This window comes from Epinephelus fuscoguttatus, linkage group LG19 (genome assembly GCF_011397635.1).
Source record: "Epinephelus fuscoguttatus linkage group LG19, E.fuscoguttatus.final_Chr_v1".
Taxonomy (NCBI): domain Eukaryota; kingdom Metazoa; phylum Chordata; class Actinopteri; order Perciformes; family Serranidae; genus Epinephelus; species Epinephelus fuscoguttatus.
This window is the reverse complement of record NC_064770.1, coordinates 21,395,037-21,417,136: the sequence shown is the minus strand read 5'-3', so window position 1 is coordinate 21,417,136 and position 22,100 is coordinate 21,395,037. Positions and strand designations below refer to the sequence as shown.

The window sequence follows — 22,100 nt, the reverse complement described above, 5'->3', positions numbered from 1 at the left end:
TCTAAAAGATAATCATGATCAACCCTATTTGATAAACATTTTCCATGTTACATCATATCCGCTAGATGGTACATTTGGCTGATTGTGGAGGACTTGGTATACCACATACTGCTTTAGATATGCTTTAGGCATGTAGGCCTTGGGAAAGCTGTTTTATTCCTGTGTGTAGGGCTTTCAAAAAACAAGTTGTTAGGCAACTCCAGCTCAGTCAAAATGCTGCTGCTAGGTTCCTCACAAAAACTAGGAAATAGGACCATATTACTCCAGTTCTAAAATCCTTACACTGGTTACCTGTCACTCAGAGAGTTGATTTCAAAATCTTGCTGCTTGTGTAATGATCATGCTGTGGCTCAGCACCCAACTATATCTCTGACATGCTTGTGACATATGAACCTTCTAGGACCCTGAGGACATCTGACCTTGTCTTATTCCAGAAATAAATACTCCAGATTATCTATCCTATCCTATCTACATTACTTAATAAGGTAAGAATCCCAAGAGTTATTAATTTCATTCTCATATGCACCATTTTAAATGTCAATAGCATGGGCACTCTTGCATGTTCAGACTAGAGATGGCTAATAATTGAATATACCATTGACCTAAATGGTGAAACACCTTGAATTTATCATAGTATGTCCTCACAAAGTCTCACTGTGTGCCTGCACGCGCCTTACACTATAGGCTCTATGGTTATTCATCAAACCTATCTGTGCAGGAAGTCATGCAGAGACTCATTAAGTCGTCACTTGCAAATGACGTAGCGATGATATTCAATATTTTCTAAGTGATTAATACATAGGGTTGCCAAGGTCCTAATTGTGTGTGTCGGTGGTGAGGGAGCTGTCCAAGGTACTGCTGTGTTTGAAAGGAAGTGGATGCAAATTTCTGCAGGTACAATATCAGTTTTGCAGAATAATGCATCCACTTCTCAGGTTCCGTTTGAGCATCAAACACTGTTACCAGCTGGTATTTTGTGCTCTTTTAACTGGACGGTGTGAATTTTATACATCCGACATTGATCTTGCTGAAACAACAGGTGGATGCAAATCTCGACGGTAGTTTTGCCGAATAATGCACGTCGAGTAGCCTATGACTCCACATTGTAACTTTGATTGAGAGATCTGTGAATCAAATGCCGTTTTCAGCACATATCTGGGGCCATTTTGGCTCAACGGCAGTGGTGTAGTGGAGGGTACATGCTGTAGATCTGATGGATGCACAGGCTAGACCGAGCCTCAAGAAGGGCGATTGTCAGTCGTGATTTTGCAAACCTTGATGAAGATCTTATTGACTGCTGGTGTTTCAACGCAGTGAGACAGATTACACTGTGGTCACCATGAGCTGATGGTGGCATCATGTCCAGTCATGCAGTGGTCAGATGTTCCTGGTGAATAGAAGCGCCCTCTACTGGATTTATTACTGTCTCGTGTGGACACTGCTATTGAGATGACATCGTTTAGATTGTACTGTATAATATAAGTTGTACTGATGGCGGGTGTTGTCGAATATAAAGCTGCTATGATGTCATGGCTAATACTGTAGACCATTGCTTCTCAACCTGTTTGTGTCAAGGGTCCCTAAAGTGAAACGCATTTGATAACATGTCACTTTCACTCACGTCGGGCTGACTTAAATAGTGAAAATAAAAAGTCCCCACTTTTTGGGACCCCCTGGAGTTCCCTCAAGCGCCCCCGGTTGAGAAGCACTTCTGTAGCTAATATTGTAGAGATTAATTACAATATTGAGAGTAAAAGCAAAGTATACTCAAAGAATTTTAAATGTAAAACTGGTCAGTTTCATAAAATAATTATGGAATCAAATTGGACGGCATCCTCAGATAGTAATTCGTTTTACAGCCATACCCTTTATTTCTGATCATGGTAGACATGCTGATTAAAGTAGGCTACTTGCAGGACACATACAGCAATATCTATTTCCTCAGTTTCGGACATAATCTAAGCAGAGCAGATTATCCCTGTCCTTATCAGTTTTGCAAATCCGTAATGCATGGCCGGCCCACCTCCCTACTTCATCCAATGATTGAATTGGATTCCAATCGCATATCTTGGGGAGGGGTGAAACGGTTCTTTTATAAGTTGCATCTTGAACTCACCAACACAGGACTAGTTGAACAAACCTAGAGCCGGCAAAATGGTCCAGTGGTCAGATGCAGAGCGTGCCACCATCCAAGACCTCTTCAGTAAGTTGGACTATGAGGCCGTTGGCCCTGCAACTCTTTGCAGGTGAGACATCTTTCTGTTTTCCTGAACATGGAATTGACGCGCAAGGGAAGTCATTTGTGCATTTATGTGTATTTCTTTCCCTTTTTTGCGAATACATAATGCATGTTTTTGCATGTTTCCTCAGGTGTCTGATCGTCTATCCCTGGACTCAGAGGTATTTCGGCAACTTTGGAAACCTCTACAACGCAGCCGCAATCATGGGAAATCCTCAGGTTGCAAAACACGGAGTAACTATCCTCCACGGTCTGGACCGGGCTGTGAAGAACATGGACAACATCAAGGCGACCTATACCGAGCTGAGTGTGCTGCACTCCGAGAAACTGCACGTGGATCCCGACAATTTCAGGGTAAAGTGATGCAGCTAATCTAATTCTTGTTACGACCGATTATTCAAAAAAAATGTTGCTGATGTGCTCTGATGCTTGTTGTGTTGCAGCTCCTCTCCGACTGCCTGACCATTGTGCTCGCTGCTCGGATGGGCAAAGCCTTCACTGCTGAGGTCCAGGCCACTATCCAGAAGTTCATGGCCGTGGTGGTGTCCGCCCTGGGAAGGCAGTACCACTAGAGAGCTGCGGCAGAAGACCATCACACGCTGATCACAAAAAAAAAATCATTTTTTTGTCATGTCTCAGAGGATGAATAAATAAAAGAATACGCATACTCAGCAGTTTGAGTCCGTCTGTGTTAATGGCTGAATCATAATATTCATTCATGCATGTGAGGAGATGGTGGGGGATGTAATTCCATTCAAGGATGCTATGACATAATGGCAAAATATAAAGTGAAAATCTTGCTTGAGTGACAATTATCAGCATCATGCAGTTAGGTATTGAAAGTACATACATCATACTGAATGCCCACTTTGAAAGTGTTACATTGTGATGTCCTACTGTAATTATTATATAATAACTCATATGTGTCGTTATGGGCGGCACGGTGGTGTGGTGGTTAGCACTCTCGCCTCACAGCAAGAGGGTTGCCGGTTTGATCCCGGGCGTGGGAGCCCTTCTGTGTGGAGTTTGCATGTTCTCCCCGTGTCAGCGTGGGTTCTCTCCGGGCACTCCGGCTTCCTCCCACAGTCCAAAGACATGCAGATTGGGAACTAGGTTAATTGATAACTCTAAATTGTCCATAGGTGTGAATGTGAGCGTGAATGGTTGTTTGTCTCTATGTGTCAGCCCTGCGAGAGCCCTGCCTCTCGCCCGATGTAGCTGGGATAGGCTCCAGCCCCCCCGCGACCTTCAAGAGGATGAAGCGGTTAGAAGATGAATGAATGAATGTGTCGTTATTACATTACATTATTATAGCATCTCTCTCTGGATTGCAGTGGGGTATAGAGGATAAAATGATCACGTAAAGCACAAACACCTTAAGCGCTGTACTTCTGTGTGTATGTAACCTATACGCACACAAAAATAGAGAGGAATTCACAAAGTATGACGCATTTTTATACACCAGTAATTAAATATAATTTTTTATTATTGTTAATGTTGTAATAATAATAATACGGCATTTAAAAAGAGACCATTCTGCATAATGAGTATCTGAGATGTTGATATTAAAAGCTTTGAATTCATCACTTTTATATTCATCTCACTTATATTGCAGCTTGCAACTCTGTCTGAAGGATCTAAATACCACTGAGCAGTACATGTAGGCTGGTATATTATTCGTTGGTGTAATATAGTGTATTTGGTGTTGTAATGGGAGTAGTGGTGCTAATAGAGATGGTGTTCTTTGGTTTTATGTGTGTAAATTTACTTATACTTTTGTATTAAGTTTGATAAATTCAAATATGTTTTAAACACTGTTTCATAAACAGCTTTAAAAAACACCCTTTATTCTTTATTTTTTCTTTCTATATAATTTCATACATGGGTTAATATTGCTGAGATATCCCCAACATGCCTTACTACTTGATATACTTAGTGGATGCCATGCGTGCTGTTGGCATGACTTGAAACCTTTTTAACCACCTTTAACAGAGAAAATTCACTCCACCACCGACACACACAGAGTTTGATTGCATTTTATCTTTTATTCACATTCAGACTGATAAAAGCATCTAAACCAGTACTGCAGTGCAAGCCCTCTGCTCCTGCGTGCTGTTTATCGGTATTTCTCAGACAGGGCACGGGCCACGGCAGCCAGGAACTTGTCAATGGACACATGGACCTCAGGGGTGAATTCGTCGGGGTACGCCGAGGCCATGGACACAATGATACAGTGGGCGAGGAGCTGTGGGAAAAGGACATTGGAATTGAACCCAGGATGTACATAATGATCACGACCTATGGGTTTTGAAGACATGTTACAAAAAAATTAGATCTTGAAGAAAAGGCCAAAAAAAATCAAACATCTACTGTGTGCGTCACTGACTTTTACGCATTAATAATCAGGTACATCTACCTTGAAGTTGGCAGGGTCCACTCGCAGAGTGAAGGCATGCAGCTCACTTAGGGTCAGAAAACCCCCAACCAGGTCGTCGATTTTGGTCACAGCATCTTCAATCCCATTCATCACAGTAATTCCGTGCTTCACGGCCGAGTCAGAGGTCGGGCTCTGGTCCTTCCAGTGAGAAAAGTAAGTCTTGGTCTGCGGGTACACCGTCAGCATCCTGCGTAAAATAAAATTAAAAAAAGCATCAAAAAATGAATTAATTTTCGGAGCAGGTTTTATCAGCCGGTTCAGAGTCATATTTACCTGCATACAGCTTCGGCGCCGATGCTTTCCGAGCTGCCTTTCACTGTATCCCAGAAGGCTCTGACCACTTCCTTGTCCTTTGCACTGAGACTCATCTTGTCTGTAAATTATTTGGTCAGCCTTGAGTTTTTTTATATAAGAAACAGAGCATGGGCACACCCTGACCATTTCCAAGATAGGCCGCACAGCATTTGGAACAATTCCAAAATGATGCTGCAGCGCGCATGAGATAGCATATGAGGCCCCGGAGACTACTGGGAAATACCCGATAAAACCAAACGTCTTTAATAAACAATTTTCACAATGTCTTCATTCGTGAAACCAAATGATTTAATTAAGTCAGCGTGCATGCTTTTAAAAATGCGGAACAATTTCCAAGTGAGCCACTGAATTTAAACTATAGTCTATAGGCCTAAGTGATACTGAAGCAGGCAGGGAGACTACAAATTGAAAACTATAATTCATATGCAAATGTAGCTCCTGTGTGCGAGTTTAATACCTGTTACAGATTTGTAACTACTAAATAGTTTACAAGTCATACAAGTGGTTTCAGCTGGCACCACATCCCGCATTTCTTTTGTGTTCTCATTAGATAAATTTAATTCCTTTTTTTTTAATGACCTGGATTTTTTTTGCTGTTTGTTCAGCACATTTTCACCTTTCCCGAAAAGTAATATAGTACAGGACATCATCAAAATATGCTTTAATAAATCAAAAGTAGAATCTAAATCAAAATGGTGTAATTTGGAGAACAACCATGGTTGCAAAGTTTAATGTATACGATTTTAAGTTGTTATATGTCAGCCCAGGCGTATTGATTTGAAATCTGCTCTGCAATTAATTAATACTGAAGGATTAGGTTATCATTTGATATAAACATGAACACTGAGGTCATTCGCGGTGAAGCTGCAGTGACATTTGCTTATCTGAAGGAGGGCCGAAGGGTGGATTCGCTCAGGGAAGATTCGCTCAGTGCGGCTAAAGTTGTAGTTTACTGTTTTATTTAATTGCACTTCCACGGCTGTTGTAATACATCTATTCAACGCTTGACAACCTGAACTGCTCATTTTCAAGAGCTATTTCACGACAGGTCTATCTGTCTACTTTCATCCAAGTGGCTCATTAAAATGTCTCAAACTCTGATCCAACATTGACCTTTGAAGTGACGCAACAAAATCAAATAAAAACATTATTAATTGAAAATAGCCCATCCTGAATAAAATGTTTCTTTTCCTTACTACAAATATATTTTCTTTAATCGCTGTCAGAGACTTTGTCATGCATAAGCACTCGAAAAACAGCGAAAAATCAAGTTTATCAAACAGAAATTCACATGTTATAAATGTGGTTGTTGAAACCAGCTTCTATGACGTCAGTGCTCCGAGTCAGCCTCAATGTAGTGTGTCTGCTGTTGGCTCAATTCGTAAAAATAAAATAAAATTTTGGTTGTGATACTTGTAATGTCCTCAGGGACATTTCTTTGGCCGTCAACATAATTAGATACTAACCACTTGGTCTTGAGCGCCACCTACTGAACTTATGAACGTCCACCTCCTGTCCACCCTCACTCATACATGGTCCATCTATCTTTAATACAAGCAGAGTCATGATCATGAGTAGGGGAGACCGGGTGTGGTTGTGACACGTTTTACCCCAGCATCTTCCTAAATGTTTGTGATAGAGCTCTCAAATGTTGACACAAAGGACCTTTATTTGCCAACAACAAATAGTTCCCAACTTCTCCAGCTATCACAGAGGTCATTGATTGACGTCAAATAGCCTACAAGGATTTCCATTGTTACATCCAGTGCCAGCCACAGGGGGCGCCACTAATGGGGGGAAAAAAAATCTAAATATTTACCTTTTACTATTTTTACTTATACTATTACTACTAATATCACATAAGGCCACAACAACAGAACTACATAGCAAAGCCATTCAGTTAAAATGGGTATTGGGCGTAGATTATAGTTCTCATGATGTGTTTAATGTCATCTTGTAAAATGTTGTGAGAAACTTGAATAAATCCAGCTGCTTGGAGGAGACACGTGTTGATGTTTCCACAGCACTGTAATATAGATATTACAGAGGGAATTCTGATGTATATAGTATATAGTAAAAAGGCTTTTTGCCTGTATTTTTGAAGATGTTAAAGGTCGTTTTATAAATATATGAATTTGTGCTCATAGGACGACTGAATGACTTTAAAACGGTTCGTTTTTTTTAGTGTAGATTTCGGTGTTTCCCCGGCACAAAAGAAAAATAAATAACAGCAACAAAAACAAAAGAAACACCAATATAAAAACATCACTATCGGCCAAATTGTTATTTTTAACATCAGTATTGCCCCTGAATTTCAAAATTGATGCATCCCTAGTTCAATTAGAAAGTTATTTTGTCTTGATTATTTTTTGTCTTTTTATTGATTATTGATTTCTATGATTATTATAACAGATGTACAACATGTTCGGCTGTCAGCAGTCACAGGGAGCTGTCCAAGGTCCTCCCCTACCTGGTAACAGGAACCGCCAATGGGCAGCTCCAGTGACTGAACTCATGTTCTTCTTGAGTAAAACTTAGCTGTATACTTTGGTTTTGTATTTGTCTTACAAACTATTAGCTCAACTCTTCTGTTGGTTGTTTTGAGCAATATAGCTGTGATTCATGTATTATTTTTCTAAGACAATAAAACTTATTTAGGGATAAACAACAAACAATAAAACATATATTTTGCCTCCTGTCTTTTACTGCATCTGTGCTCTCTGTACACTACTTACGTACTGAGGCTACTGTATGACGATAATGCTTAACACATTATGGTGACTCAACTTCCCTGAAAATGAAGAGATAATTTTATGGTTGAAATTTGTTTATACTGTGTTTAATAAAGTTTGTAGTTTGATATGGCAACAAATTTGACCAATTTTAGCAACATTAACAAGCTAAGACACTGTTCATTTTAAGTCATTTTGTGAGGACATTGGGATTTTATTATTCTCTTGTTTGAGGACATTGGGACTTTATTATTGTCTTGTTTTAGGACATTCGGACTTACTTATCATTGACTGTGTTTAGTTTTTTTTATGTTTATCAGGTCCTAATGAGCCCAAATAGCTGGGAGAATTTAAAAATGCACACCAAACAAAAGTTCAGGTCTCAGGGGGATATAGCCCTACTTCAAATATTCCACATATGGAGGGATAACAAAAAAGTAATGATCAAAACCTCGTCATATTTATACATATACATCTATGAAAGGCCAAAGGGCTTTACACATAGGTATCGAAATTAAATTAGTAATGTAGAATTATATTGAATGGTTTCCCACGCTGGCAATAACCTGTAGTTCCATTAAAGGCCACAGGGGGTCTCTGATGTTGACCATCTATTTTCTTCACTGCTTTGTCCAGTTCAGCAGCCTATGGACAGCGCCTGGTGCTGAAATGAGGTATAATACACACAAGTTTAAGAATTAAAACACCTCAGCTGAAGACCGAGTGAGTATAAAAAAAGAAATGAATATAACCACTGCCTAAAATTTGTCTCCAATCAGGTTCTTTGAATATGGTCTTCAAATAGTCAGTTGTTCTTATGTTTTAAATGCGTCGGCCCCTCGGCCTCTTCCGGCCGAGGGGTTCAGGTACCGTGTAGGTTCTAGGGCACCTCCTCTTCCTGCATTCTTGGTTGAGCACGTCGATCAAAGGTCCAAGCAGAAAGCCCTCCATAATAAAGATGTGAGTCTCCTCCTCCTTATGGTCACACTATGAGATGATCTCAGTATCCAGGGGGATACTGACGTCATTAGACTTCCCAGACTTCACCAAGTTGTCCAACCATGCATAGATTGTACTCGTAATGGACGCGTCCATGTCATGTGGGTTAGGGATAGGGCGATGTGTCTTAGAGGACTAAAGGGGATACTACCGTGTCAGTAGATCAATAACATAAAGCACAGTAGACTATAGGGCACCATGGAAATATTATGACTTATTATGATTAGATTGGGGCGGCACGGTGGCAACCCTCTCGCTTCACAGCAAGAGGGTTGCCGGTTCGATCCCGGGTGTGGGAGCCCTTCTGTGCGGAGTTTGCATGTTTTCCCCGTGTCAGCGTGGGTTCTCTCCGGGCACTCCGGCTTCCTCCCACAGTCCAAAGACATGCAGACTGGGGACTAGGTTAATTGGTGACTCTAAATTGTCCATAGGTGTGAATGTGAGCGTGAGTGGTTGTTTGTCTCTATGTGTCAGCCCTGCGATAGTCTGGCGACCTGTCCAGGGTGTACCCTGCCTCTCGCCCGATGTCAGCTGGGATAGGCTCCAGCCCCCCCGCGACCCTCAAGAGGATGAAGCGGTTAGAAGATGAATGAATGAATACCTCTTGTACCTCTTGTTTATACTAAGTTTTGAAGGTGCTATACGTTTTGAAATGGAAAAGAAATCTTGTTGAGGCACATATGAGCTACTGAAATCAGGTTGGGGTTTTTTTAAATTCAATTCGAATGAATCAGTGTGTCATTGATGTGAATAGGTGCCACATGCACATTTAAAAGGGTAAATCTCCCCAAACAAAAGACACAAAGGAGGACGAACGATTAAATCATGCCTGCATGTGTGTTGAATAAGCAGAGATAACACTGAAGCAGGAAAGTAGATTTACAGGAGCATAAATTCAAAGCAGAATGCCCGAAAGCCTGAAACTTGAAAACTCATTGCAATTAATGGCACAATTCAAACTGGAAATGGATAGTGGCAGAAACGAGACAGACAGACAGATAGATAGATAGATAGATAGATAGATAGATAGATAGATAGATAGATAGATAGATAAAGCCCACCTATTCTCATCACACCCACGAACGACGCAAAGTGTCCTTGAGTTCACCTATACACAATTTAGACGCCTAAAAGTCGTGAGAAACTAGAACAGCAGCCTAAAAGACGGGATTTGGCATTATCAGTTGAATAACACATCACAGACAGTAATAAAAGAAAACCTGATGTCTGATGCTGTTTTTGAGCTCATACAGAAAAAATATGTTGTGACACAGAGGAAGTTAGTAGTTTGTATGTAGGTGACTTAAAGTCTAGCTCCTCGATTGAACTATTAAGGCGCCCTCTGCTGGTGATTTGGCATAAAGTTGGGTTGGAAGTTGAGGGCTGTCTCCTTTGAATTTTGGTCTATTGATTGATTCTGGGGCACAACTATTGTGCACTGCTGAATTAAAACAAACCCTGTAACATTTCCTATATGCATATGATTCCCATTCTCATTTCAAACTGCACCATTTAGAAAAGAGAAAACATGAATTGCACGTTGATAGTAGACACACAGAGGAAGTTGTTTTGGCACCGAAACCGTCACTGTTTCGGTGCCAGAACATTTTGGGCGGTGCAGACGCACACTTATCATTGTTACAGATCCATAACACAGTACATTGCAAGTCCACCGCCCACCCAATCCCTGGCGTGTGGGAGGGGAGCAGGGTTCCTTTAAAAGCGGCGTCTGTTGCAAGAGAGCGCATGGATCTGCAGACCCGCACAGAAAAAAACTAGAGGCAAAATGGTTGTATGGACAGACTTCGAGCGCGGCACCATCCAGGACATCTTCAGCAATATGGAGTATGAGGTCGTGGGACCTGCAGCTCTTTCCAGGTGAGTCTTTGCCAACTGAGGGTGTGCTTGAGACAGAGATCAGGATTGATGTATTGCGTTTTCTCATTGTGCACAATGCGTCTTATTGTCACACGGGCTCATTTTCCTGGCACACACATTTCGTCTCCTAATCCAATCCTGTAACGTTTATGTTTTTGCATGTTTCCTCAGGTGTCTGATCGTCTACCCCTGGACTCAGAGGTATTTCGGCAACTTTGGAAACCTCTACAACGCAGCTGCTATCATGGGGAATCCTCTGATTGCAAAACACGGAACAACTATCCTCCACGGTCTGGACCGGGGTGTGAAGAACATGGACAACATCAAGGCGACCTATGCCGAGCTGAGCGTGCTGCACTCCGAGAAACTGCACGTGGACCCCGACAATTTCAGGGTAAAGTGGTGGAGCTAGTGTAACGCTTGTTATTCCTATTCAACAACCGATCTTTCACGTTGCTGATGTGCACTGGTGCTTGTTGTGTTGCAGCTCATTTCCGACTGCCTGACCATTGTGATCGCTGCTCGAATGGGTAAAGACTTCACTGGTGAGGTCCAGGCAGCTTTCCAGAAGTTCATCGCAGTGGTGGTGAACGCCCTGGGAAGACAGTACCACTAGAGAGCTGCAGCAGAAGACCATCACTGATCAATTGTTTTAAAGCTTTTGTTTTGTTTTTGTCTCAGAAACAAATAAAACAATGAGCTAAACGAGCAAACTCTGTGTCTATGATGGTGTCCAAAACAAATTATGACAGTACACAAACACAAACAGCGACTTTTAGACCTTAAGTTTAGAGAGGAACAAAAGGTCAAATGTGACATGAGAGCAGTTTGATTCTGCAAAGTCTGTTCTGTTAGTGTTTATTAGGTCACAGCATCACTGAATATCAAACCTATTGCTTTAAAATAATCATTAATACTTCTTCATATTTAGGAACAACAGGTTCCCTCCAGGATTAAAGTGCTACTAATCGATCATGATAGAGGTATCAGAGTGGTAGAAGATCTGTTGGATGAACATGATGCTCTTCTGTCCTTTGAAAGATTTCTTTGCTTGTCTACAGTTTCCCCACTTTATTAATACCCAGACCAAATATAATATATCGTATCATGTCATAATAACTATAATGTTTTGTATTTCTATTTATTGTATCTATTGATTTCTCCCTTATTTTATTTCTATTCTTTATGCATTTACTTTTTTTTTTTTTTTTTAAATATATGTTTATTAAATTTTCAAGACACAAAACAGGAACACATATGACAAATACAAACAAACATACATTTGGCTCACATACACATTTAAATTCAAATTTATACAGGCGAGAGATTCGGGAGTCCTTCTATACAAATAAAATAAGCAGGTAAAATAAACTTAGTGCACACTGCCATGCATGATATATTCACATGATCAAAGAAAGGTACACAAAAACAAAAACATATCAATTAAGCGGAAGGATGTCATTTACGAGGCAGAGCATTCTCAGCTATGATACAAACCCTCTTGTAAGAATGGTAGAAATATTCAAACCAATATATGACAAAAAGGGTTCCCATGTTTTACGAAAGACATCATCTTTACTGTGTAGTTTACACGTCAAATAGTCCAAAGCAACATGTTCAAGTGTCACCCTTTGCCACTGAACCTTGGATGGAACTTTATCCATTATCCAGTTTAAGAGAATACACTTTCTAGCACAGAAAGTAAGTGTTTGGTAAAGTTTTCTTATAAATTTGGCAGTGATGGACAAATCAGATATACCAAGAAGCAGATGCAGTCGTTATTTCTATTAGTACATAGAATCTTATTAATTTCCTGCCCAATGACCTGCCAAAACTGCTGTACTTTTCTACAATACCACAAACAATGTGTAAGACTACCAGTTTCTATTTTACACTTGGGGCACAGTGGAGATGAATTAAGGTTAAATTTATGACGTTGTGAGGGGGATACATGGACCCTGTGTAGTAATTTCAGTTGCATGGCTCTCACTCGGTTACAAACACTCAGCGTTTTTGCACTCTTCCAAGCATCACTCCAGCCATCATCTGTTATATTAACCTTGAGTTCTTTTTCCCATAAGCCTTTCAGAAAATAAGTGTTTGTGGTGTTATATCCCTTAAGGATATTATAGAATAAGCTAATAGATCTGCCAGATTTCTGTAAAAAGAGCTGTCTCTCTAAATGTGAAATATTTTGACACTAAAGGATTGTGGTATCCTTTGTGACGAAGTTTCTTACTTGCAAATATCGAAAGAAATCCTGTTGTTGAATGTCATATTTCCTTTTCAACTGACTAAAAGACATCATGGTAGAACCTTCCAGTAGTTGTGGAAATTCCTTTATTTACCCAAATCCGAAAGTTATTGTCCATCACTCCAGGAGGGAAATCAGGATTATCGCATATTGGAGTAAAGACAGAGGTGAATTGAGATCTGCCCTCTAATTTTCTAATGGCATGCCATGCTTTAACTGTGGAAATTGTAATTGGGTTAGTACAAGCAGACTTCAAAGATGTACTTTTCCTAATAAACAAAAGATTACTCAAAGGGTATTTGGACACTGAACTTTCTACATCCAACCAGAGAGATGTGGACTTACTACACATCCAGTCAGCTATAGTACACAGATGAACACTAAGCTGGAATTTTCTAATGTCTGGGAGATCAACACCTCCTTCTGTGGAAGACAGACATAACGTGGCTATTTTTAGGCGTGGTTTCTTCTTAGACCATATAAAGGAACTAAACCAGCTATTTAGCTGTTTGATGGTCTTATGGAGAAATATAACTGGGATCATTTGTATTGGGTAAAGTAACCTGGGGAGAATGTTCATTTTCAACAGTGCAACATGGCCTTACCAGGAAATTGGGAGAGTGTTCCATCTCTCAAGGTCCAACCTTATACGCTCAAATATGGGTGAGAAATTTGCTTTATATAGTTGGTCAAAGGAGAGTGTTATACGTATTCCTAAATATACAAAGCCTTCTGGTGACCATTTAAAAGGAAAGGGAGATGGAGTTTTGGGTATTTGTTTCAGAATACCTAATGGCATTACTTCCGATTTACTGAAATTTATTCTGTAGCCAGAAAAAGTACTAAACATATTGATGGTCTCAATAAGGGCTGGGAGTAGATACTTCAGGCACCGTCAAAACAATCAAGACATCATCAGCATACAAAGTAATCTTGTGTTGTCTCGTGTCAATGGTGAGACCATGTATGTTTTCATTTGTCCTGATTGCCTCAGCGAGAGGCTCAATTGCCAAGGCAAAGAGCAAGGGCGATAGGGGACATCCTTGCCTTGTACCTCTTAAAATTTGGAAATTAGAAGAACACAACCCATTTGTAAGCACTGCTGAGAGGGGATTTGTATAAAGTAACTTTACCCAGCTTATAAAATTTTCACCCAGGCCAAATTTGTGTAATATGTAAAACAAGTATGGCATCTCCACGCGGTCGTATGCCTTCTCGGCATCTAGCAAAAGCATCAGACCATTCAAAGACCGCTGTTGAAAAACTTGAATTATATTTAGTAATCTGCGCATATTATTGTATGAATTGCGACCTTTGATGAATCCAGTTTGGTCATCTTTTATAAGCATAGGGAGTAAGCTTTCTAGTCTTGTTGCTAATATTTTAGAGAGGAGTTTCAAATCAGCATTCAACAGGGAGATGGGCCTGTATGATGCACAGTCTTCTGGGATTTTGCCCTTTTTCAAAATTAAAGATATGTGCGCCTCTCTCAGAGACTGCGGTAGAATGCCTTTCTTAAAAGAGTCATTAAACATATTTAGAAGAGGGTCAATCAATAAATCATGGAACTCTTTGTAGAATTCACTACTGAATCCATCTGGGCCTGGAGCTTTACCAGATTGTAACCCTTTAATAGCATCAAGGACTTCCTTCTTAGATATAGGAGCTTGGAGAGATGCTTTCTGGTCAACAGATAAACTAGGAAAGTTAAGTGAAGAGAAAAAAGTATCCATTTTTTCAGTTGCATCAGTTTGTAGTCCAGATTTGTACAAATTTTCATGGAAAGTTTTAAATGTGTTGTTAATGGTTTTGGTGTCGAAAGCCTGTTTACCCAGGCTGCCTGTAATTGAAGAAATAATTTGGGAATCTGCTTTTTTCTTCAACAGATATGACAAATATCTCCCTACTTTATCTCCATGTTTGTACATTTTTTGTCTAGCAAGTCTGATTTTACCTTCTGCATCTTTCGTTAATAGCAAGTTCAAGGTGCATCTAAGTGCAGAAATCTCTTTAAGCTTCTGTACAGATGAGTTTTTAACATATTCTTTCTCAGCATGTTTCAGTTTGGACTCTAAGATTTTTCTTTGTTCATCCTGCCTTCGTCTCTTAGAGGACATATAAGATATAATAATACCTCTTGAAAAAGCTTTAGATGTTTCCCACAGCATGAGGGGTCATTGGTGGAAGCTGAGTTAACAGATAGAAAAGACTGAAATTCCTCTCTAAAATAAGATATGAATTTATGGTCTGTTAGGATAGAAGGATTGAACTTCCAGTGTCTAGTTTGGTTGACTGGGTTCCTTAAATTATAGTATACGGACACAGCAGCATGGTCAGAAATAACTGTATTTCCTATAGAACTAGAGATAACTGACTGCAGCATAATTCTTGGAAGGAAGAAATAATCAATCCTAGTATAGGACTTGTAAACATTTGGAAAAAAAGTATATTCTTTCTCAGCCACGTGTTGGGCTCTCCATACATCTAATCTAGGTCCTCACAAAGTGCTGAGACAATTTTAGCTTGAGGTGAAAGAGATGATTTCCCAGGTGGAGATTTATCCATAATGGGATTTAAATGACAATTAAAATCTCCTCCAATAAACGTGTTTCTAATATTAAGATCTATCACTTTAGAGAAAGAAGTAGTCAGGAGATCACTTGGGTATCCAGGTGGGTTGTAAATATTCATTATAGCAATTTCTTCCCCGTAAAGTACGCCTCTCACTATCACATAACAACCTGCCGTGTCTTTTGTACAATCTAGAAGTTTGAATGGTAAATTTCTCTGGATTAAGATGGCCACACCTCTACTCCTTGAAGTAAAAGATGAAAAATAAACCTGTCCAAAACCTCCTTGTTGTAATTTCAAGTGTTCACTGTCATTTAAGTGTGTTTCTTGCAACAGTGCTATGTCAACACATTCCCTTTTAAGGTAAGTTAGGATCTTTTTCCGTTTGACAGGTGTGTGAACACCGTTCACATTCCAAGTGCATAGCTTCAAAGCTGACATAGTTACTGACTATGAAATAAAATAATGCCTGAACACATATCGCCTGTAAAATAATCTGTTAACAGAGTGAGCCAAATGGAACCAGAACATAAAACTATAACGGTTATAACAAAAAAAAAACAAAAAACAGTGCACCTAAAGCACACCTTGCCTAACATTGGCATAAAATGTAAACACTGTCCTTCTCCTAAACTTAGGGGAGCTCGAGTAAAAGGGTTCTCTATCAACAAAAGAAAGCTATCTATCCGGGAGGTCGGGAGATATTGCTTATAATGTGCCTGCAAAGCTAACAGTCTCAGCGCTCCAGATAAAGCGCAATGTATATCCATTGTCTAACTATAACACAAAGTAAAAGTCTGGCTAATCCGCTGCTCAGCATGAAAAACTAACAGAGTAATGTTCACACATCGTCACGGAGGGTCTCCCTCAGTGACTGGACGTACTTCTCCACCGCGGCTGGATCGTGAAACACCTTGGAGGATCCGCGACAGGTGACTCTCAGAGACGCAGGGTAGATTTGCCTGTAGTCAGCGCCGAGTGCTCTCAGCTGTTTCTTCACTCCATCGTATCCCTTTCTCCTATGGAGAACGGATGCGGAGAAGTCCTGAAATATCATCACCGTCGCGTCTTCATATTTCAGCACTTGATTTTTCCGTCCCATCTCCCACGCCGCATTCATTACACGCTGTTTATCTTGGTAGTTATGGAACCTAATCAGCACCGGCTGTGGTCTCTTAGTGGAGGGGGGCTTTGGGGCCAGTGTGCGGTGTGCTCTCTCCAACTTCACTTGACCTGACTTCGTTTCCATGTGAAGGATTTCAGGGAGCCAGGTCTCGAAGAACTGAGTCGGGTCTTCTCCCTCAGCCTCTTCTGGAAGTCCGACGATACGGATGTTTTTACGTCGCCCCCTGTTCTCCAGGTCGTCAGCCCGCTCACTTAATTCACACACCATCTTTTCTAGCGCTTTCATTTTTCCGTCGACCGGGTCTGTGGTATCCTCCAGCGCCGAAATCCTCTGTTCGGCTTCAGTTATGCGCTTATCGTGGCTGTCGAGCTCCTCCCGATGTATTTTTAAGAGCTCTGACAGTGGGCTTAGCTTTTCATCGATAACTCTGGAGATGTTGGCTGTAATTTCATCCACGGCTTCACGAAGTGCCAGTAAGCTAGCATCTGTTCCGGTGTCGGCTATGGTGCTAGCTCCAGCGTGGGCACCGCCCGCCTGTTGGCATCGTCAACAGCTTGATTTTTCTCGCGTGGCATGGTGTCGGACTGTCTCAGAAAATAACTGTCAATGTTCATGTTAGGCTAATGAACCATTAAGAGGTTGGAGTGCTACTTTTGCAGGGTTAAATGGGAAAAATTAGCGAGTTAGCGCACCAGCTCTCCCGAACGTGACCCTCTCTCACGCCGCCATCTTGAAAAACCATGCATTTACTTTTTAAAAATTAGCTTTTTGTTTAGTTACTATTTTACAATTTTATTCACAGTTATGTTCACCTGTGTATTTTCTTGACAAGAAAAATAGTCTACTACTATTACAGTACCGACAGTGATAATAATAATAATAATAATAATAATAATAACAATAATCTATTCATATGCATAACACGTGTTTTTTTTAAACAAAAAAATTGGCTTTTTCCATACGCACAAATCAACTTTTCTTCATCTATTTATTTTGATTGCAGCTGTTACCATATCACAAATGACCACGAGAATAACTGTAATCATAATAACAGTGACAATACAGAAATCATTTGGATTTCCACAATAAGAATTGTTGTCCCCCATGTTGCTGTTTATTTGCACATTCAATGTTCACTTTGCACTAAATATGTTCAGTTTAATCCATTGCTCACTTTTTATCCACTGCTCATTATTATTATTATTATTATTATTATTATTATCATCATCATCATCATCTATTGCTGTTTCTTGTATTTTTTGTACTTTTTTTCTGCATGCCTAGTTTTTTTTAAAGTTTTTTAAATACTGAAATCTTTAATTTGACTCTTTACCCTTGACTGCTGTAACACTGGAATTTCTCAATTGTCGGATCAATAAAGGTGTATCTTATCTTATCTTAATACAGGTGTAATGATTTGGATTTCTTTTTTTTTTTTTTTTTTTTTTTACATTGCATTATCCACAATGCAAGCCTACGGCATATATATTATGAACTCAGAGCCGATTGTTACACAAAGCTGACAGCCGTAAACATCATTTATTACAACTGATGAGTTTTACCGAGTTTTGTTTAATAAAATATTAATTAAATTTAAGACACAAAACTGTGTTCTCCATCATTTTTCCAAAACCAGTGTTGCTGAACAGGCCTAAACAACAGCTGACTCTTGATGAACCAACATTATAAAAGAAAACATTGCAAAAAAGACCTTTTTTTTTCATTCGTATTTATTTAATTATGTTCGGACTGAGCTCATGCTGCATGCTCCGTCATCGTCTCCTGCTGTTTATCGGTATTTCTCAGCCAGGGCCTGGGCCAGACAAGCCAGGAACTTGTCCAAAGACACATGGACCTCAGGGGTGAAGTCGGTGGGATACATGATGGCCAGGACCACAAGGATGCAGTGGGAGATGATCTGTGAAAACAAGGCGACCACACGCATGTTACATATATGAAGTTTTTAGCTCCCAGATGGACATGTTGCAGGTGTGAAACCTTCAAGGCCCTATATGTCTGAGGGACACCTGATCTACATGACATGCTGTTATCTTTGAATGACTTTGGCACTGCACCTTGAAGTTGGCAGGGTCCACACGCAGAGTGAAGGCGTGCAGCTCACTGAGGGTCAGAAGACCTCCTTTCAGGTCGTCGATTTTGCTCACAGCATCTCCAATCCCATTCATCACAGTAATTCCGTGCTTCTTGGCAGAGGCAGAGGTCGGGCTCTGGTCCTTCCAGTGAGCAAAGTAAGTCTTGGTCTGCGGGTACACCGTCAGCATCCTGGGTAAATGACAACAAAAAGAGTCAGTATATACATTAATCAATAAATACTGGAACCAACAGCAGACAGTCTTTGGTCATATTTACCTGGCCAGAGCTTCGGCCCCGATGTCCTCAGACTTCGGAGCTATCTTAGCCCAGAAAGCTCTGACTCTGTCCTTGTCCTTTGCAGAGAGACTAGTCATCTTGACTGAGTATTGGTTACTGTCGTGATGGAACCAAACCGTGAGGGTTTTTATGGCCAAAACAGAGCATGGACACACCCAGAACCTCCTCCAAGATAAGATGCACAACAAGGCGTTTCACCTCCATGAGATAAACAAAGGGGCCCCTCACAATGACTGTGGGGCGTCTCTGAATTTAACTTGATGTTTACAAATAATCTACATTGTGTAATGTGTAGAAAATCACATTTAAAAGGTCCACTGACAACTGATGATCTGAAAGTACTGGACGATTCCTTTCAACTCTAAATTTCCTATTAACAGTGTGATAAACTTAATCATTAAACAAAAAACCCACATGTCTCTGTGTAGTTTCATGGGCAGTGGTGGACAGTAACTAAGAACATTTACTCAAGCACTGTAGGCCAACTTCACAATTTTGAGGATGGTGGATGATGAAGAAATAAAAAGTGACAGAAATGATTCAGGTGGTCATTCAGCATTCTGTAGTTCAATTTAATGACCGCTGTCCAAGGTGCTGATGCTGAGATCTTCATCACACTGGGAGCTGTCCGAGGGACCCGCTGTTTGAACACTGACTGGCAGGTTTCAGCTTTTACGCGTGGCTAATTCAGCTCTTATTGTACCGTGATTTGTCTTTTTGGTATTTTGCCCTACTTTTGGTCATATATGGATATATCAGGCTGATGCTCGCAGCAACAACTCTGCGGCCAGACGATAACAATTTGCTGTATCAGAGACAATCTAGGCGGTGCAGACGCACCCTTCTCTTATCGTTATTGGGAATCCACAATACTCGTCCGGCCCACCGGCCGCCCACCCAATCATATGCTTCTCGGAGGGGAGCAGGTTGCTTTAAAAGCTGCATCTGGTGCTGGAGATTTGCTGACCAGCACGGAAAATCCTTGAGCAGGCAAAATGGTTGAATGGACAGACTTCGAGCGCGCCACCATCCAGGACATCTTCAGCAAGATGGAGTATGAGGTCGTGGGACCTGCAGCTCTTTCCAGGTGAGTCTTTGCCAACTGAGGGTGTGCTTGAGTCATCACTTTTGCGACACCCTCGACTATATTTAAAGATCAGGATTGATGCATTGCGTTTTCTCATTGTGCACAATGCGTCTCATTGTCACACGGGCTCATTTTCTTGGCGCACACATTTCGTCTCCTAATCCAACCCTGTAACGTTTATGTTTTTGCATGTTTCCTCAGGTGTCTGATCGTCTACCCCTGGACTCAGAGGTATTTCGGCAACTTTGGAAACCTCTACAACGCAGCTGCTATCATGGGGAATCCTCTGATTGCAAAACACGGAACAACTATCCTCCACGGTCTGGACCGGGGTGTGAAGAACATGGACAACATCAAGGCGACCTATGCCGAGCTGAGCGTGCTGCACTCCGAGAAACTGCACGTGGACCCCGACAATTTCAGGGTAAAGTGGTGGAGCTAATGTAACGCTTGTTATTCCTATTCAACAACCGATCTTTCATGTTGCTGATGTGCACTGGTGCTTGTTGTGTTGCAGCTCATTTCCGACTGCCTGACCATTGTGATCGCTGCTCGAATGGGTAAAGACTTCACTGGTGAGGTCCAGGCAGCTTTCCAGAAGTTCATCGCAGTGGTGGTGAACGCCCTGGGAAGACAGTACCACTAGAGAGCTGCAGCAGAAGACCATCACTGATCAATTCTTTTAAAGCTTTTGTTTTGGGTTTTTTTGTCTCAGAAACAAATAAAACAATGAGCTAAACAATTTCTGTCTCTATGATGGTGTCCAAAATAAATTATGACAGTACACAAACACAGAGACTGTTAGACACACACCTTTAGTTTAGAGAGGAACAAAAGGTCAAATGTGACACATGATCCTTACACATAACATCAGTCTGTTCAGTTAGTGTTTGGGTCATTATAAGAAAACGTGCCATTCTGGGTCTCTCGAACAAAACTGCTATAAATGTCAATAAACAATAAATACACTATAATCATTTTAGAATATATTTTCCATGATATCTCTTGTAACATTGAAACAATGTAAAATTGTATTTATTTTGTTTTCAGAGTTTTAAGCACCTTTTTGTGTGAAGCATCATTCAAAAGCTGTAAAAATGGCCTGTCACTCAGTATGACTGTTCTACTTTTACTAGCTATTAAGGCCCACAAAAGTCAAACTATCATAAAAACATAAACTTATATATAAAGCCTCAAATGTCCTTTCATTATTCATGAATGGGTTTTATTCTTAATATATGTAAAATGTTGTTAAAAAAAACAAAACAAAACATCAATTTAGTCGGGTCGCCAGGTAGTCGTCAACCCTGTTACTTTTAATGAAAACACCCCCTCTGAGATAATGGACTGCTCCGAAAGTTGCATCATTTCCTGGGAGTGAAATCAGCTTCCTTTTGTGAACATGCTGGTGAAAAGACAAATAGGTGTCCTCTTCTTTTTATGATTTTTCTTAGAGTTATATAATGTTTGACAGAGGGAGACAAGCTTATTGTGTCAGCCCTGTTTCCACAAAAGGACATGTGAAAAAGATATTTGTTAGAAATTTTTAATGTACATAAATTACATGATATAAGCCTCTAATGAATGCACATCATGTGGTCTCATGACCTTCACCACATGGCTAGTAATGGCTGCCAAGAACATTTTTCGTCAACCCTGTTATCATTCTAGCGTAAAAGGGTTGATGGTAACAGGGTTGACAAAAGTATGGTTATGCGAGTACATGAAAATATACTTTCCTTATAGTAGACATTATATACATGGTTTTACAAGTTTCATTGCTAGCTGAGAGGGATATTGAAAAAATTGTGCACTTTGTGACAAGTTTTTGAAATTTGGCATGGTGTTAAACTTGGTGGAGAGGTATAACATGGTCCAACATGGAACCCATTACAATTTGAAGCAGATCCAAATCTCCGGTGAGGGCCATTTTGAAATTTGTGGCTATCCCAACTTGGTTTTTGAAAACCTTATACCCATACCTTACACTATGCCAAATTTCAAAAACTTGTCACCAAGTGCACAGTTTTTTCAATTTCCCTCTCAGCTAGCAATGAAACTTGTAAAAACC

At 40.4% G+C, this 22,100-nt stretch overlaps 5 protein-coding genes across 5 annotated transcripts; 3 read left to right on the top strand and 2 right to left on the bottom strand.

Annotated features, from left to right (window-relative positions):
• The first annotated feature begins 2,086 nt into the window (after positions 1–2,086).
• LOC125879835 (hemoglobin subunit beta-2-like) lies at positions 2,087–2,910 on the top strand. The gene is made up of 3 exons (XM_049561935.1): positions 2,087–2,246; positions 2,371–2,593; positions 2,683–2,910. Exons 1-3 carry the CDS (start codon positions 2,155–2,157, stop codon positions 2,809–2,811), a joined length of 444 nt encoding a protein of 147 aa, XP_049417892.1. The 5' UTR covers positions 2,087–2,154; the 3' UTR covers positions 2,812–2,910.
• Positions 2,911–4,264: 1,354 nt separating this feature from the next.
• Positions 4,265–5,108, bottom strand: LOC125879847 (hemoglobin subunit alpha-1-like). Its single transcript, XM_049561948.1, has 3 exons — positions 4,950–5,108; positions 4,656–4,863; positions 4,265–4,484 (listed from the first exon to the last, which is right to left on the bottom strand). The coding sequence occupies exons 1-3, from the start codon at positions 5,042–5,044 to the stop codon at positions 4,356–4,358; spliced, it is 432 nt and encodes a 143-aa protein (XP_049417905.1). The 5' UTR covers positions 5,045–5,108; the 3' UTR covers positions 4,265–4,355.
• Positions 5,109–10,344: 5,236 nt separating this feature from the next.
• Positions 10,345–11,239, top strand: LOC125879836 (hemoglobin subunit beta-2-like). Its single transcript, XM_049561936.1, has 3 exons — positions 10,345–10,600; positions 10,772–10,994; positions 11,088–11,239. Exons 1-3 carry the CDS (start codon positions 10,509–10,511, stop codon positions 11,214–11,216), a joined length of 444 nt encoding a protein of 147 aa, XP_049417893.1. The 5' UTR covers positions 10,345–10,508; the 3' UTR covers positions 11,217–11,239.
• Positions 11,240–18,340: 7,101 nt separating this feature from the next.
• Positions 18,341–19,269, bottom strand: LOC125879843 (hemoglobin embryonic subunit alpha-like). The gene is made up of 3 exons (XM_049561945.1): positions 18,922–19,269; positions 18,627–18,834; positions 18,341–18,469 (listed from the first exon to the last, which is right to left on the bottom strand). Exons 1-3 carry the CDS (start codon positions 19,017–19,019, stop codon positions 18,341–18,343), a joined length of 435 nt encoding a protein of 144 aa, XP_049417902.1. The 5' UTR covers positions 19,020–19,269.
• Positions 19,270–19,391: 122 nt separating this feature from the next.
• LOC125879837 (hemoglobin subunit beta-2-like) lies at positions 19,392–20,698 on the top strand. The gene is made up of 3 exons (XM_049561937.1): positions 19,392–20,029; positions 20,231–20,453; positions 20,547–20,698. The coding sequence occupies exons 1-3, from the start codon at positions 19,938–19,940 to the stop codon at positions 20,673–20,675; spliced, it is 444 nt and encodes a 147-aa protein (XP_049417894.1). The 5' UTR covers positions 19,392–19,937; the 3' UTR covers positions 20,676–20,698.
• Positions 20,699–22,100: the final 1,402 nt, after the last annotated feature.